General features: G+C 37.1%; 1 protein-coding gene across 1 annotated transcript in view; it reads left to right on the top strand.

Annotated features, from left to right (window-relative positions):
* Window positions 1-506: 506 nt before the first annotated feature.
* Window positions 507-19,440, top strand: part of LOC129261348 (relaxin receptor 1-like) — a 32,527-nt gene continuing 13,593 nt past the window's right edge. Inside the window, exons 1-6 of the mRNA XM_054899415.2 lie at window positions 507-575; window positions 3,890-3,961; window positions 13,636-13,707; window positions 15,518-15,589; window positions 18,533-18,604; window positions 19,095-19,166. Coding sequence (XP_054755390.2) covers window positions 19,135-19,166 — 32 coding nt within the window. The 5' untranslated portion in view covers window positions 507-575; window positions 3,890-3,961; window positions 13,636-13,707; ... (1 more) ...; window positions 18,533-18,604; window positions 19,095-19,134. The remainder of the gene's footprint in view (window positions 576-3,889; window positions 3,962-13,635; window positions 13,708-15,517; window positions 15,590-18,532; window positions 18,605-19,094; window positions 19,167-19,440) is intronic.

Here is a 19,440-nt window from a genome sequence, read left to right as displayed (position 1 = left end):
TGGAAATTAGACGAATTGGATATTGGACGAACTGGTTGAAGACGAAATGGGTTTAGACTATGTGAAGTTGGACGAACTGATAAGTAGACCAAGTGGTATTAGACCATCCGATAATTCACCAAACCATCCCAATCATGCCGTATTCGGGCAGAATCAGTCCGAATTTATTCGGGAGAAATCGGTTCTGGTGTATCCCTGGCTAAAGAGAGGAATCATTCAGAATGACCAACAAATTTCGACGAGGATTCTAGTCATTTCATATGACCAGAAAACTTTTTAAGGATTTTGGTCCAATGGCCAGTCCTGCAGTCGCCAATTTTGCCTCGAATCGTGATGCACTCTGGCCCGACAAGAATCGCACATTTTCAGTGTTCTGTCATGTCTGTCGAATGTCTTAAACATTTTGCATGTCTTTCTTTTTCATTTGACCCATTTTAAGATTTCCGTCGCCACCTCCTCTTCGTAATGCAAACGTTTTCTTGATGCTTTGTATTATCCAGGGATTTGCGGGAGAATGGAATACGAGACCTGGACGATGGAAATGCATTTCAGGATCTTCTTTCCTTGGCCTGGTTGTAAGTTCCTTTTTATTATGATTATTATAATCATTTGTAGCCTTGAATAAAGGATATAGTATCAAATGTTTCGTTTAACGTTCAAATTCACCACAACAACATCATGACACCGGGACACAAAATAATGCTTGCGATGCATTGCAAAATATGAACGAACCATTCTGATTTATTGCTGGTCAGTGTTTTGAGCAAAAATGCGTATATGACCGAGAATGGCCATAACAATTTAATGATTGATTGCAAATATTATGTATGATTGTACGAATACATATATAAAACAATGAGACAAAATATGAAACAGATGTAGCAGGGGAAAATTAATCTGACTTTAAAAAGAAAATTGATTTCACACAGATATTAGTGGGAAAATAGTAGTATTTGGCAGTTCTAAGCAGTTTGGCTAAATATGAGAAAAAAAGGTTCTACAGCTACCCACATATGAATTGTTAAAGAATAAAATGTTAGGTTAATACCAGGGACAATGCTGATTTTTATTTATGATTGCACTCAATTCAACACATTCACTGAGAAATGTACAAAAATAAATACTCAATTTTGGCATAGGGCACTAAATGTATGGTTGCTGCCTTTATTTAGTGTCTTTTGCTAAGAGCATGCATACATTTTTTTATACATTAATTACTGAACATTGCTCAGCATACTGGCCGAATGAAGCACATTCGTATACAGAGAGTCTGAACAGGGCTTGGTTGAAACCCACTCTGACAAAAGTCTCTGATGAAATTCAGCCTTGTAAGTTTAAATTTTTACATATTTTTTTCTTTTTCTTAAGTACCATTGGTATTGATATATATGAACAAATTGTTGGTGTCGGAGAGCAATATGTAGTAGTTCATGTGATAGATCAGAACTGCCAATAACCATTTACTTTCATATTTTCCTAAAAACTGTCCTCTAAATACATTTTTTTTTAATTTTGTTTACTATCAACAAAGAAAAAATTTACAGGGACAATTTTGTCCACTTAAAAAGTGGAGTGGGGGTCTAAGTATTAACCGCTTATAGGGTACATGCACATCTTTGGTTTCGCAAGATTAACCTTATTTTATTGACTTGGTTTCAATTACTGTTGTGATGATAATTATAAAGCTGAAAGAATATTTTCCTTTTGAGTAAAAAAAAAAATAAAACTGCCACAACGACAAAAAAATATTGTCAATCATTTGTACATGTTTCAATTGAAGTGATTTAAATCAATGACTAAAACAAATTATAGTGATTTAAATCAACTTGATTTATACCCGCCAATAGTGGGTACTCAACCTCTTCATATTGGGGGATGCACGTAGGCCTCATGTATATGATTGCTCTACGACAAACAATGATATGTGAAGAGAAGGATCGAGTTACTCGCTGTCATATTTTTTCACTAAACTAGATAATGGCACGAGGCGAAAAAAAATCGGCCATGAAAAATTATTCCCAGGGTTTTTTTCTTCCCCTGCGCCGGACTTAAATATGAAATCGTAAAGCGGATTGAAATCAGATAATACAATTCCATTTTCTATTCCTGTGCGAAACACTTAAATGAAATTGACAAGAAAAAATCGTCTTCTAAGTAATAATGGAAGAAGAAGTACATCGTTTCTACCGCAAACAAATATAGACATGATCGATGGATCAACACAATTCATCAGACGTGACAAGGATTTATTCCTCACAATTTTTTCCACATTTTACTCTTTTTTTTTTTTAAGCAGAAGAAGCAAAACGAAGAGTTAAACACGTGATTGTCTCCGATGAAGGCTTATGATCCTAAAATGGAAATTCGGGTAGGCTTATACAAGCTTTCAGGATTTTAAGAAATACCTTAAAACAGTGCTTGCCATTTTGAAAACTTAAGTAGACAGGGCCGATTTAATGAAGAGGTTTTTAGAAGATCGGTCTTTCGTGTCGCCGATGACATGTGATATGCCATATGAGGCACCCTTTGAAAACTGATTCACTTTCAAATCCACCTTTGTCTCGCCCACCGACGGGGAATGCGAAACGTGAGGATCCGAAATGGCATCCGATCGTTGTCCGTCCGTCACAAATGAAAAAGTTTACCTTTAAGACTCTCTTCTGACGCATATTAGCAACTGCAGGGCCAATGACAACCAAACTTGCTAGTAGTTGCGGTGATGTCGAAGGATACATGGTGTGGTCAAATGTCACATGGTGTGGTCAAAGGTCTTTTAAGGTCGCATTATATGTAGAGTACCTGGATTATTTTTTCTTTTTTCATTTCAAATCTATTAATTGTACCTGTCATTCCCTCTTCTGACGCATATTAACTGCGGGTACAAAAGCAGCCAAACTTGGGTAGTAGATGCACTAGGGTTCCATCATGCCGGAGAGGTCACATGGTGAGGTCAAAGGTCTTTTTGTTTTATGCATACGTTAAAGTATACACTATACCTGCAAGACTCTTATGACAAACAACTTGATAACTGTAGGTCCAATTGCAACCAAACATGTGTGATAGATAAAGTACACCAGGGGTAACATCGTGTAATGGTGCTGTCAGGATTGCAGGGGAAGGTCAAAGGTCTATTGAGGCCAAATGGTAAGAGTTTACTGACAAGACTGCCATATTTCGCAACCGTTGATTCCTTTTCAACTAAATTTGGGCCATGGATACACATGGGGAACCTTCATGTCTTAGTGCCATCGAATGTCACATGGTAAGTTCAAAGGTCATCTTATCTCAAAACGTTGAATTTACCCACCAGACTCCCTTATAATACATAATGTGACAACTGTTATTAAAAGAACATCAAACTTAGGTGCCTAGGTGATTATGCAATATCATGTATAAAGTCGGATTTTTTAAAATGGGAGTCTCACCGCGGCACATTCGTATTATACATTCATACTAAGTACCCCCCACCGGGCTTAAGATATTATATTTATAAACAGCAAATTCGTTTACCTTAATGGATGAATCAAACAGGCCTGCAAACAATTTGTAGAATACGCGTCTCCTGCATGCAGCGCGTCATAACAAATCAGATACAAAAAGCGACCATAGGATAGACCTTTTCAAGCAATCTGCCATGGGGAGCGTTCATCGGGTCCGTGGTTTCTTGAAAGGAATTTGGCACTTTATCCAAGAAACTCACTTTAACCCGACAGTTACGATAGTAACATTGCTTCTCAGCCAATCAAAAGTCGAGGAAAGTTGTCAGATATGACAACGTGTCTTACAAAACGTTAAAACATTCCCTACATACCTTAGGTATATACCCAATGAATCTTGGTCGGAAATCATATCGTTCTAATGATAATCTTCTCTGATTTATTTCATGCAGAGACTTCGAAGGGAATGACATCAGGAGAATCACCGCTGATTCCTTCGCCACAAATTCATCTCTATTCGTCATGTAAGTATTCATCCTTGCTTATCGTGTACCTTCACCAATACACCCACAACTATTTTATTTTGGAATGATATGCCCCCGTAATAATATTGAGGAATTATTTGATTATTATTAGATAACCTACCGCCTCAAATATAGATGTTGTTCACAAACGTAACACAAAACTAGATTTTAATTCGTCATGCGGACGAATTAGGTGGTCTGTCCTTATTCTCGCCATCATGATCACTATTACCATGTTCAAGCAGATCAATATGATCTTCATGATGACAACGGAATGTTCATTATGGATGGAATACTTGTGAAAGACGGGAGATGATAAAGCACTGTGAAAAGGGTCTCTTTGATATATGAAAATACATGTGATATGAAAAAAGTTATTATAATATGTTTAATCTTGCTAAATTTTAACTTTCATACCTTTTAATTATCATAAAGGATCATGTACGAGGTGGTAAAAAGAAAAAAAAAATGAAAAAAAAAATCGTCTTGTTCACCCCCAGGACTCGAACCTGCGCCCCCGAGAACTCAAGTCAAGTGCGTTATCCATTGAGCCACGATATTCCCCATAGAGATTACACGTTCCCATAGAGATTACACGTAAGCAAATTTGAGAATTACAAATCCAATTTTGCAAGCGAAAAACGGGCATGATCCTGACATCTGATCGAAAAATGGAGGGCACACTTCCGAAAGCTTAGAATCTCAGCTACATCATACCAAAAGCTCAGGGATAACTAACAAGAAAAAATGGAGATATAGCTCACGAAATAGAGGAATGTAGAATCTAGTTTTGAGAAAAAGTCATGTCCCATAGAGATTACACGTAAAATGAGGAAAAATGACATGCCTCTTTTCATCGCAATTTTACACCATGATGCGTTTTTCAAAATGAAAATTCATGTTAACTGACGAGAAAGAGTACATTCTAAACTACAACATATCGAAATCTGGGCGACAAATGATCAATATTCACGGAGTTATGATCAAATTTGCATAAATTTGATGACGTCATTTTTGAAAAAATGAAATTTTCAGTTTAGGCGCAATTTTGATGACGTCATGATCAAATTGAGGGACAATGGTGACATGAAATCAAATTTACAACTCATACTCTATCGATATATGAAAAAAAATTGGGGGTCAACGGACTATTTAAAGAGCTACAGTGAATTTTTAATAGGCATGTTTTTGCCCGTATATGGCCTATAGTAAGAGCTCGCGCGCACACGTGCTGCAAAGTTTAACGGGTGTTAATTTCGTTATTAATGGTCGTAGAAGGTTGATCAAGGTATCAAATTGCTCAGAATTATATTATCAATGCAACGATATAAAAAAAACGGCGTTTCTGCGTTGCTTTGAAGGCGTTACGCGCGGAAACGCGCGCGCATACCTGTGCGTGCGCAAATTTTTGAAATGCTTAAAATGACCTGAAACGTACTTTACTTTGGTCAAAAAGTGATTTTGAGCATTTTAAAAATTTGACGAGCGCGTACGCGCGCGTCGTGACCTCCAGGTGACCTTTGATGACATGACCTGTTGACCCTTGACCTGAAGTTGATGTGATGTTAATTTAATCGATTTTTGATAATTGATAATGGAGATATGATCGACAATGTGATTTTACAAAATGGCGCCTGGATGACGTCATCATGACCTGATGACCTTGAAAAAGTTGACTTTACTTGAAATCATACGGCTTGATGACTGACAGAAATTTGAAGGAAATTGACCATGTCGATTTCGAGTGAACGTGTGTACAAAAAAGTGTACGGAAGAAATAAAAATAAACTAGATTTTAATTCGTCATGCGGACGAATTAGGTGGTCTGTCCTTATTCTCGCCAACATGATCACTATTACCATGTTCAAGCAGATCAATATGATCTTCATGATGACAACGGAATGTTCATTATGGATGGAATACTTGTAAAAGTCGGGAGATGATAAAGAACTGTGAAAAGGGTCTCTTTGATATATGAAAATACATGTGATATTAAAATAGTAATTATAATCTGTTTAATCTTGCTAAATTTTAACTTTCATACCTTTTAAATACCATAAAGGATCATGTGCGAGGTGGTAAAAAGAAAAAAATGGGGAAAAAAAATCACCTTGTTCACCCCCAGGACTCGAACCTGCGCCCCCGAGAACTCAAGTCAAGTGCGTTATCCATTGAGCCACGATATTCCCCATAGAGATTACACGTTCCCATAGAGATTACACGTAAGCAAATTTGAGAATTACAAATCCAATTTTGCAAGCGAAAAACGGGCATGATCCTGGCATCTGATCGAAAAATGGAGGGCACACTTCCGAAAGCTTAGAATCTCAGCTACATCATACCAAAAGCTCAGGGATAACTAACAAGAAAAAATGGAGATATAGCTCACGAAGTAGAGGAATGTAGAATCTAGTTTTGAGAAAAAGTCATGTCCCATAGAGATTACACGTAAAATGAGGAAAAATGACATGCCTCTTTTCATCGCAATTTTACACCATGATGCGTTTTTCAAAATGAAAATTCATGTTAACTGACGAGAAAAAGTACACTCTAAACTACAACATATCGAAATCTGGACGAAAAATGATCAATATTCACGGAGTTATGATAAAATTTGCATAAATTTGATGACGTCATTTTTGAAAAAATGAAATTTTCAGTTTAGGCGCAATTTTTATGACGTCATGATCAAATTGAGGGACAATGGTGACATGAAATCATATCTACAACTTATACTCTATCAATATATGAAAAAAAAATTGGGGTCAACGGACTATTTAAAGAGCTACAGTGAATTTTCAATAGACATGTTTTTGCCCATATATGGCCTGTAGTGAGAGCTCGCGCGCACACGTGCTGCAAAGTTTAACGGGTGATAATTTCGTTATTACTTGTCGTAGAAGGTTGATCAAGGTATCAAATTGTTCAGAATTATATTATAAATGCAATGTTATAAAAAAAACTGCGTTTCTGCGTTGCGTTGAAGGCGTTACGCGCGGAAACGCGCGCGCATACGTGTGCGCGCGCAAATTTTTGAAATGCTTGAAATGACCTGAAACGTACTTTACTTTGGTCAAAAAGTGATTTTGAGCATTTTAAAAATTTGACGAGCGCGTACGCGCGCGTCGTGACCTCCAGGTGACCTTTGATGACATGACTTGTTGACCTTTGACCTGAAGTTGATGTGATGTTAATTTGATTGATTTTTGATAATTGATAATGGAGATATGATCGACGATGTGATTTTACAAAATGGCGCCTGGATGACGTCACGATGACCTAATGACCTTGAAAAAGTTGATTTTACTAGAAATCATAGGGCTTGATGACTGACAGAAATTTGACGGAAATTGACCATATCGATTTCGAATGAACGTGTGTACAAAAAAGTGTACGGAAGAAATAAAAATAAATAAAGAATAAAGAATAAAGAAAGAAAATTCTGGCGAAATCAATAGGTGATCTGTCGTTGACAGACCACCTAATAAATAAATAAATAAATAAAGAAAGAAAATTCTGGCGAAATCAATAGGTGATCTGTCGTTGACAGACCACCTAATAAAGGCAAATAAAAAACGACGTGACCGTGCATGCTGTAAAAGCATGTACGGTACATTAATCGAAGCCATGTTCGCTGCTCCCGCATGCGGAATTTCCCTTTCGTTTTTCCTCATGGGACCATTTTCGACCAAGACGTAGAATCTGCAGTTCGTTAAGCAAGTGCCATGGACAAGTGCAGGTGGGCGCTCAGGGATGGGGAAGGGGCTCTTCCCCCCCCCCCCCCTCCACAAAAATATACAACTAGGAAAAAAAATATATAAGTGGAAAGAAAGAAAGGAAGAAAAGGAAAGGTAACGGCTGAAAATGACAATAGTAGATTTTCATATTAATAATGAAAATCTAATTTTGCTCGCTCGCAACTTTTTGAAAATGTTCTCACATACGCGATTTTTTTTGGTCCCTCAAAACATTGAAGCCATTGCGACACTCTCGGAAACAACCTTTAAGAGTATGCCTATACACAAAATTTGAAGGTCTGTTCGTATAATCATTGAGCTATCAGTAGCTCCATGGTATAATGTCACAAAGTCATGTTCGGCCACGTTGGGGCTGCGAGAACGGTTTGTACTAACAAGAGTTATTCGAGCACGGACGCAGACGTGACTCCTGGGTTACATCTTTGTCGCTGAATGTTCCTACTTCGCTATACAAAAATATGCCATTATTTATACCTTGGTCACATTTGTTCTACGGCGGCCGTACGGCGAGTCGAAAACAGCCGTTTTATTAATTTTAATTCAAACCACCTATATGTAGTTGGTACAACAAATGTTAAAACGGCTGTTTTCGACTCGCCGTACGGCCGCCGTAGAACAAATGTGACCAAGGTATTATTGTCAATACAGAAATTGGCGCATTGTAAGAGAAAAGAATAGGGAGTTTCAGCTACGTACTAAGAATTCAAGAACAGAGAAATTGTAAAGTGCAAAGAAGTCATTGTATTTGTGAATCACTACAGCAGTTTAGTCTTTGATTCAGAACAAACGACATAACAATACTTCGCCAGCTCCGAAACTAAGGACAAAACTGCTGTTCCGGTTCACCAATTTTCGACAAATACCTTTCAGATTTTCATTGTCAATTGACGGATATTCCCAATATTTTTACTCTATTGATTCTTCCGTACGTCGAAGAGCGAAAACTTTGATGCTGAGCGAGATTAATACCTCGGTCACATTTGCTGTACGGCAAGTCGAAAACAGCCGTCTTAACATTATTTTTGCACCAGCTACATATATGTGATTTGAATAAAAATGAATAAAACGGCTATTTTCGACTCGCCGTATGGCCATCGTAGAGCAGATGTGACCGAGATATTACTGTTAAAAGCCGTGGCTATGTGATCAGGGTTTATTTCCAATTTGTCTAATGCCAATTCGTCCATTTACCAACTCGTCTACTATCATTTGGTCTACCATCAGTTCGTCCACTATCCAACGCGTCTAACTGCCATTTCGTCCACTCACTATTTTTTCTAATAACCAGTTGGTCAAATAGCCATTCAGTCCATATACCATTTGGTCTAATTGGACTAAGTGTTGATCGGGCGAAATGAATGCACTAAAGAAAATTGGAATTAGACCAACTGGTTATGAGACGAAATGGTCATTTACGAACGGGTGATTATATACTAAGTGATTATTGGACCAAATGATTATTAGACGAAATGTTAATGGACGGAAGGGCATTAGACTAAATGGAGGTAGGCTATGTGACGAGAGGACGACTTCGCAATAAACGAATTGGCAATTTAGCTTCTTAAGTTGCCTTATATGACCTTTAATGTATTATGAAGCCTTCCATTTCAAAAGATAGCACCTATGTATTGAGACCGAAATAATATAATGTGTGTGTGTGGGGGGTTACCTTATACAAGCACAGTGCTAAACAAACTGATTCTACATAGAGTTTTGGACACGATTTAGGCCTATTCATAGAATATCATGCAGGTAGGCCTATTTTGAACCCTTGATAGTCCAGCTTCCTTCTGAAAAAAAAAATATGCCACAGATAAATAACAGTTTGACAAATTATGAGGTCAAGGCTCCACAAAGTTACCTATACGATTCGCATTCGGTTGATTACTCGCCTTATCCATGGATTTACGTGAGAAAAAGATTAAAAATGAATGGGTATCAAAGTACTTTACAAGCAAAAGTAGCGTACCAGTTCGAGTAATGGCAAGGGCTTAAATCTAATGATATTCAAGTTGGCACGATCCATTTCGATCGATCGTTGATAAAAATAGAAACAAGAATTGAAATTGGTTTTAATTTGCACCGAGCTGTGCGTTAACAAAAGTACACGTAAATCAAATTATCGTTGAAGTAACATGAAATAAGTGACAAGATAACACACGATGTCTCTGTAGCTATGTTTTTAACAAGCACTGAGCTGATGATGAATTATTTAGTTCCCAACTCGTTAAAAATGATGCGTGGCATTTCAAAATGTGTTTGTATACGTGGATATCGGCAACTATTCACACATATGAAAAAAAAAAGTCTTGGCTACTAAAGATTTCGTCAGGATAAATGTAAATAGCCAAATCAAGGATATCAAATTGCAGTTTCCATGAACCCAGCGTGCTGCACCATCCCGAGTTTGCTCAATCTCGAGATTTTAGCCCGATCAGCCCTCTTCGCGATTAATCTCGAGATTCATGAAACCCCGTCTGCACCATCCCACGAGGAGCTATATCTGCTCGAGCGAGGCAACAAGCCCGATATTCCGGGCATGCGCACTTTCGGATCTTGGAGTTTCAACGGCCCGCGCTTTTGAATAACTTCCCGCGATATGCAAGCAATGAACTCCTTTCATTAGTACTTTCGCCGAATTCAACCGGTGTTATGCAACAATCCTTTCAGCTCAGCGAGTGAAGAAGTGATGTATTCTTCGTGAAATATGATGGCGGAGTAGGAGGCAACGACAGAGAGAGAGAGAGAGAGGGAGAAGGAGGAAAGAAATGCTATTTGCTCACATTTTGCGAAGGAATAAGACAACACTGCTGTCAGTGTTGTTATTGAATATGACCATCGTCGATGCGATGAGCGCCTCCCCCTTCGGTCTAGTCTCTCCCGGGGTCTCTCCCAAAATCCATTCACTGGTGGGGACACCATCGTTGCTTATGAACGCTATTCGCATGTATAAAGTTGACTTTCGCACGTGTTTATGTTTTGACCAAGGCGGAAGTGGAACGCGAATTGCATTATGGACTGACGTCATGAATAAATTACCCCGAGTCCAATCTCGAGTGCGTCTGCACCGACGAATTAGCGGGATAATTCGTAAAATAGCGCGCTATTTTGCAAATAAACCCGAGTTGACTTGGGATTGCAATCTCGAGATTAATCCTACGAACTAGCGCGATAATTGCGTCTGCACCGCCAACTATCTCGAGATTTTTCAGATCGGGATAATTTGCCGGATCAGAAATAGCGCGCTAATTTGAAACTTCGGGATGGTGCAGACGGCCCGATACTGCACGAGATAAATTGAAATCGAACTCTGTTGAATAATAATATAAACAAAAAACATTTAAGTTTTCAGGTCTTAAAGAAAGAAAAAGTTGTAATCATGCCGCATTCTGACCATCAAAACTTACTGAATTGGTAGACCTAATGGTGTGGTAGAATGTTCCCCTAATCACAGCTGCTGTGTAGCAAGGCCATGGAAAATAACGAAAAATTGCGAAATCTATATTCACCTTCACATCTAAAAGGAAAAACGAGCCCCGCAGAGGAATAGAAATTCGACTAGTACGTCTTATGCAGTATCGCCGAAGGAGTGGTTGGTTGATATCCATATGGAATAGCTGTTAATGAATATTATGCGCAAAGTGTGGGGGAATTTCGAGGCGGAAAGTTCTCAAAGAGGCCATTTTGCCCAAGGGCATCGCTCATTGATAATGTACAGGGTCAAGGCATTGGGTGGGAGTCCACGCTGGGGTGGGCGTACTTCTCCAGGGTTAATGGTAACTTGGCGTAGGGTATATTGAGGGTCGGTGTTTTGATCCACACGCGTGGGTAGCTTTTTATACCGTGGGTAGCTTTTTATATCGTATCATATAATCCAGCGCATTATCCTTATTACAAATACTACATTATACAAAAAAAAAGAAAATCCACATCAACGCCCCCGTTACCTTCATGCCCAGACGTGTCAGGTGGTACGGTATGGTATACTTGCAATTACAACAAATATGGAAAGGACTGGTTGGAGTCTTACTTTATGTAAGCTGTAGGTTTTCTGGATGAAATATTTCAATAATCATGATAATCTGGAAGAAAAAAAAATATGGGGAAAGGCATTTAAATTGATGTAAAAAGAAGAAAATGAAGGTGGGAAATGAAATATACATAGACTACCTATATTCAGGGAGATACAAACAGAGATGTTAGGAACCATGTTTTTATGTAATCATACTGCTCATTTTCCTTTTCCATTAGCTAAGCATTTTAATCGTAAAGATATTGTTTTGGATTAATAGAACATTGCTTCTACGTTTAATACGACCAGTCAGAACGACAATTGAAAATGAAAAATCAGATCTTAACTTGAAAGATCAAAATGTCAAAAATCAAAATATGATTATGGAAACTTTAAATTGCCGTTTACTTGATGAGTTGGCGAAATATTTTATCTTTTCATGTCGACATAGGTTAACATGACGAGATATCTTGCGATGACACGGCTAGATAAGTCCGCCACGTATCTCACCATGCTGGTAAACAACTCTTCAATAGTAGACTTGGCATGATAACGTACCTTGCAATGGCGACATCGTTTGATAAGTCGACACAGCGAGATATTTCATCCCGAGACTACAAATTACTGTTTTGGAGTCAGTTGGCAAGATAACGTATCTCGCCATATCGACAAAGAACCTTTTATAAATCAACTTAAGATAGAGTATCTTGCCATGTCAACAAGGAACATTTTATAAGTCAATTTGGTAAGATGACGTATCTCACCATGTCGACAAAGAACTTTTTATTAAAAAAAGGGGTTGTCAAGATAACGTTTCTCGCCATGTTGAATTAAAACATGGCAAGATAGAATATCTCGCCATCTTGTCAAGACGATGGCATTTTAAAGCTTCCGTGCATGATAATACATGAATCAAGATTTTACGTTCATGTTTTCTTAAGAATTGTCAGACATCGGTTCACCCAATGTTAAACGAAAAATCCACCCTGGTATCAGCTAAAAACAGGAAAGGGGAGAAACATGAAGGTTTGACAGAAAAAGTTGATTTTTTTAAATCAATTCAAATAACCATTTTTCCTTCCATTTCACAAAATGTTTACATTTTTGTAAACATAAATTAATACAAAAAATCCATGTGTCATGAAGAACATAAATATGTACAAGTTATGTTTATGAAACAAGGCGTAAGAACCTAATAACAAAGGCTAGTGACGGGATTTAGTGATGTTACATCCGCGCAGCTGGCTAAACTCATGGTAATACAAAAAATTATCATTTCCTAATGATGACCGGATATATCATTCCCATAGAAGCTTTTAAGATATAATCTGCCTGATGATATGTTAATCAGGGGCCGCGAAAACGGGGGGGGGGGGGGGCTTAATCCCCCATACTTTTTTTCTAAAACCGTGTACATAAACGTAAATATGACCATCTGATCAATGATAATGATTTTTTGCATGGTCAGCCCCCCCCCCCTCACTTTCAAAACCGTTCCGCGGCCCCTGTTAATACGTAGAAAGCATAATCCGCAAACTTATGAGAAAATTAGAAGAATTTTATTGAATTTGTGTAATTATCGTAGTATAGCTCGGATTTCACTCTTATTTGTTTTGCTTTCAATAAACTCAAGTTGGCGTAAAAACGAGCTTGAAGTTTAATTGCATATTTGTGATTTTTTTTCAAAACTTATTTGTATAATTCATGAATATTATGTACTTATGTACACCGGAACATATTAATCAAAGAAAATATCCCAGGCTTTAATTTGGTTTTAATAATTGCCAAAAAATTCTTCATTTATATGTTTGTATTTTTCCTGCCTTTAAGGAAATCTTAAAAACAACTTATATTAGTGAAAACATTCCTTTTCGTTTCCTTTACCCTTTTTTCCATTTGAACAGTGTGCTGAAGAATAACAGCATTTCAACGCTTGAAAGAGACTCTTTTTCTTCACATCCGACCTTGATTGAAATGTGAGTTCGATTCCATGCATATTTCATTTTTATCCCATTTCCAAGATGAATAATTGTTAGAATTTAAGATAAATCAAAGATATTTTTGTAAATGAAAAATCTAGACAAATTCATGAGACATGTGGAGGTTGAAGATTGTAAATGCTCGACAATGATAATTGTTGACCCCCGCCGAGTTTGTTATAAACTAAAGATAACATCTTTTTTGCGTATATATTTATTCATTTATTTATTTACATCTATTTGCATGTATATTTATTTATTCGGTCTTCTTGGTACACAATAGCCCTTTCAATATCAAGTATTGTTCTACCACGAGCCATGTAGCTAAGGGTTACGTGGTACATGTTATGCATGCATCTTGTGTCTTCTTGAAGGGAAGGGGAGAAAAACAGGGCCATGGGAACAATTTTATTACAGAGATTGATGATGTAATTTTACAAGCAAAAAAGGTTTCACTACAAAAAAAAATCATTTTGGTCCCGAGAAATTTTGCATGAATAAAAGGGTTTCACTACAAAATGAAGATCATTTAGGTCCTGAAAAACTGACAAGCAAGCAAAAGGTTTCACTACAAAATGAAGGTCAATTTGGTCCCGAAAAATTTGACGAGCAAAGAAAAAAAGGGGGGGGGGTCACTTAAACAAATGAAGCAAAAAAGGGATTGTTTTAGTTACATTTGTCCATTTTGTCACACCTGCAAAAACTCCAGGGGTGCTGCCTATATAGAATAATACACGCAGCACCCCCAGCACCACCGCTTCTCAGGGCCATGGAGAGAGAAAAGTTTCAATCCACATCACATAACGTACCGAAACCATCCACGGGGAAATTGAAATCTAAGGTAGATATGAACGTATCTAAGCTAGAACGCAGCTGAAATTAAATCCTATCCCAAAGGGGAGTCTTACAAACAACATGCAATAAATATTTTCTCGAAGAATGTAAAATTTAGGATGACATTGGTGGTGACTTTAAATCAAACTCTTCCCCCCTCCCCCTCTTCTTCCTCTTTTCCCCCTTCTTCTTCACCTTCTTCTTCTCTTTCATATTAAGGCACGCAGTGCTAGCTTTGACAATAAGAAATGGAAAGATATATTTTTAGAACCGTATGGATACAGCAAGAAGATCGGGACTTCACAAATCAAATCATGCGAGAGCGCAAAGCGAATTGAATTTTTTTGAAATTCAGACCTAAAACGTGACAATTTTGTACGATTGTTTTAAATCAATTTGTAAATCGAACGAAATAACAAAAATTCGATATGCGAGCTGAAATATGTTTTGTATATTGACTTCAAAGCTGGATATTTCAAGGCTTTTGAGAAAGATATATACCTAACTAACACGCGATGCGAGCGCGAAACGAGAGCGAAATTTATATAGGTACATGAAAGATTTTTAATTTTCCAAGTTTTCCCCTCCCCTAATTTCATTTACTTGTCTTCCTCTCCTTTCCATTTTCTATTCTTTTATTTCCTTTCCTCATCTTTCCATTTTTTTTGTCTTGTTTTCACCGTTTTTTTCTTCATTTTCTGCACCCCTCTGAAAGTGGAGCTCGGGACACGCCCCCCCCCCCCCCCCACCGATACGCCACTGCTTCTCTTAATCTTACTTTTCTTTCCCTTCACTTCCCCTCTTGTTTTCTTATCCTCCTTTTCTCCTCCTCATTCTTCTTATTTCTTCTTCTCCTCATCCTTCATCTTCTTCTTCGTCCTCTTCTTCGTAACTTACACTTCCTATAGCACAGTCGACTGATACTTGTAACATAATAATACTGTTTGTTTTATTGTCATTTCCACACATGTAGTGACCTTTCAGACAATCATATTCGGCACCTACCAAATGGAATCTTCGATAATCTCCAGATTCTTGAAATACTGTAAGTAATGGCAGAAGACAATGATTGCAATCTGGCTTGTTAAGCATATTGATTGCATCATTAAATGGTTATTCTCAATGTGAGTGAGCTTAATCAAATATTCTGTTTAACTTTTGAGATTTTTTTAGCATGAATGTATCATCTCAGAGATAAAAGTACTACATGAAGAACTGGCAAAGAGCTTTTCATGACATGTATTAATTCTGTCGAAAGTGTATTTTTTTGCTTAAAAAACAATGTAAATACTTAATTATACTTTCATGGGGCGTTCTTGGCATTTTTATTCCAGGGTACATTCGCATGCTCCTTGATGTATTTGCATTTATAACGTCATATGATCTTTTAATTTCATAAATGTCCTCGTGTTTTTTTATCCCTTCCTGTATTATTTCAAAAAAAATCTTACCTTGTATGTTTGTTTTATTCTTTATGTCTTTTTTTCTTTTATAGCAGCACTGATTTCCTGTGCATTTATTGCCCGGGGGGGCCACTTACATTGACGAGTGGATACCATGCGCGACCAAAAAAAAAAGGTAAAAAGGATGTCTTTTTCACGATAGGGCACGTTACGTACGTAACGTAATAAGGGTGTCAAAAACACAAAAATAATGGAAAAAGGGTATCTATTTCGCCAGGAAAATTACGTGTTTAGGGTCGAATTCGCGGGGATGATAAAACAAAATTAAAATGTTTTATAAAGGATGTCCTTTTTTCCCCAACACTTCGTGTTTAGAGTCCGATTTGCTTGCGCGAGGTGTAGAAGGTGGGGTCGTACTAAACCAAATAAGGTAAAGCCGACGACCAAAGGACCCGTAACAATAAAACATTCCTGTACTTGTTTAGGGGTTCATTTCAGGGAACATTTGCCAAGAGTATCGTTTTGTTACCAATACTTGTTAAGGGTAGGGTTTCACACGCCAATACTTGTTAAGGGGCGCATTTTCAGAGTATGAAAATTACGTGTTTAGGGTGCTTTTCGAGACCCCATGGTCGCGCATGGTATCCACTCGTGAATGGAAGTGGCCCCCCCGGGATTTATTGATAGTGTAGATGCTTGTAAACAGAATGATTAAAGTTGTCCTTTTGGGAATACGCACACACACGCCTTTATGTCAATAAACGAATTAGCTCTGTCAGTATGGCGAGGGTATATAGCGCACATGTTTGTACAAATATATTTATTATGCTTGTACCAAATAGTTTATCGTATTTTATTACTATTACACATACAATTGGGGTTGGGGATATTGTTTAAAAAATATGTACAAACGCTAATAAGTCTGATGCAAATTTACCAGTAAACTAGAGCACAATGATTTTTTCCCTTTGTTTACTGCTTTGTTGGAAGAAGCAGAGTAGCAATTACGCGCAAATATGCAATTAATTGCCAGACTTACGATTGATTTTTGACAAAAATTGCTTTGCGATTAAACGTAAGTTTCTTGCAATGCCCCACTATGTCGTTTATGTTCATTTTAATATATATTCAAAGAATTTCTATGTCAAATCAAATAACCAACATCTGTAGATCTGTAAGGGATCAGCTCCGGAATATTCGGTTCATCCAAACAATTTTGTCAAAATCTGCTACTGAAAAATGAATTCTTCACGACTTGATTTCGGGAATGTCTTGCTTTACAATTTACCCAACACCCAGTTTTCTAAACTCCAAAAGCCCCAGAACGCTGCAGCACGTTTGGTCACCCTACCCAAAAAACTTGTTCATATCACACCCATTCTGAAATCTCTTCATTGGTTAAAGGTCAACGATCGCATCATCTTCAAAATCCTTCTCCTTGTATTCCATGCTCCACAGTACAATATTACTCTTATTAATAAATACACTCTACGTTCATCCAACTCTGGTTCCTTAGTTATTCCCAAATCCGTTAAGACATTGGGGTTTGGGCTTTTGCTCACGCTGGCCGTGTTCTCTGGAATGATCTTCCCCTGGTTATCCGTGAATGCACGTCCATTGACAAATTTAAACGTTACCTTAAGACTCGTCTATTCAATGCTTCTTACTCTTAATTGTTCCTGAATCTATATACTATCATATTTGTAGTTTTCTCTTTCTTTCTTTCTTTCTTTCTTTCTTTGTTTCTTTCCTTCTTTCTCTCTCTCTCTCTTTCTTCCTTTCTTTCTTTCTTTCAAGGATTTGGCGCATTACAAATCACAAGGTAGAGGTATAACAAATCGTCCATGTATTGTGACATGCTAATTGTTCCTCTTTGTTTGAATTTTAATTTAAATTTTGTTATGGCACTATAGCACATAGAAATATTAATGAATTATTTTTGTGTATATTCTATTCTTATGCATTTGCTTATATAAAGGTAGAGTTCACTCTAAAGAAATTTCCGTTTTACTGAAAGCAGAAAAAAGAGAAAAATATCGTTGAAGGTTTACATAAGAATCTTTAATAAATAACAAAGTTATACATTGTTAAAGTTACAGTTTTGTGACAAGACCACCTTTTGCATAGGTCATGTGATTCAGAAAAATGCTACTTCCTCAAAGGATGCTTGTATTTGTGTGGTGGATGTATCCCCAACACCAAGTATTTCATTTATTCCACAGCCAACTCTATAGAGAAAATGCCATAATATAAAAAACGGAATATTTAGAATTCATACGGCTTGATTTTACGTCACAAAATGAAAAGCTTTAACTTTTTTATTATTTGATAGATTTTTTTCAAACCTTCACCGATGTTTTTTCTCGACGATAGTTTGTCTGCTTTTATCATAAAAGCAACTTCCCTATTTCATCCATATTATGTGCATGTGATGTTTGAAATTTGTCTCATGCATTGCAACTCCTCCAGTCATATCATGCAGTGTCATGTGCACGATCTGTATTCTTATCATTAGTTCAGTAGCACCAACATTAATTCTATTTTGCACGTTTGGTATGATTATTTTCTATATTTTCTCACTGCAGGCGCCTGCAGAATAATCCTTTAACAACGATCCATACTGACTTGTTCAATTACTTAAGCAGTCTAATCGATCTGTGAGTATTACTTTATCATGGATGTGTGGCAGGGTCGTGAAGGCTATTATGTATTATTCTGATCACGGACATACGCCCACAAAATCAGTTGTCATTAGACTTGGTATGATTGACATTTCAAGCTTAAACGGAAGAAGGTTAGGTGAATCTTTATAGTTTGTATGTTGACAGTACAATCTCCCCAAATAATATAAAATGTCAAATTATAGGAACTACCTTTTCATTTATAGAACGGTGAAAGTCACTAAAAGCCTCCACATTTTAATCAGTCACTTTTATCGTTGTATAACCTAGGGAATAAGAGGCAAATTTCATTCTGAACATGTATTAGGTCGATAAATAGTGACAGTTTCTTAAAGCGTGATATTTATTATGTATTGATTTAAAAATAAATCAAGATCCCTCTTGGTTTTTTTTACCGCAACGTTAAATGCACGTGCCGATGTGTTTTGTCTTCTGTGGATTGACTTTATGATTTGCCTCCCTGCAGAAACCTTACTGGAATTACAATATCTAACATCAGCTTAGATATGTTTGACAGTCTGACGAGTCTTGAGAAAGTGTAAGTACCTCCGCCACGTATCTATTTTTGTATTTTGTCATCAATATTATGTTCCACGAAATTAAAAAATATGTCGTTAAGGTTTTGCATTGTAAAAATGATGGAGCGCATTTCGTTCTTATGTTTTAAAATATGTATAGTTGTAGAAAGATAATTATAGTTGTCTTTTATTTTCTGTTCCACGATATGATATATTATATCATGAAGGTTTTATTTTCCCCTGGTTGAAATAAATGCATTATAATGACAAGGAGGGTATTTACTTCTCATGAGT

The sequence above is a fragment of the Lytechinus pictus genome, chromosome 5, assembly GCF_037042905.1.
Source record: "Lytechinus pictus isolate F3 Inbred chromosome 5, Lp3.0, whole genome shotgun sequence".
NCBI lineage: Eukaryota > Metazoa > Echinodermata > Echinoidea > Temnopleuroida > Toxopneustidae > Lytechinus > Lytechinus pictus.
This window is presented reverse-complemented; position numbering and strand designations above follow the sequence as displayed.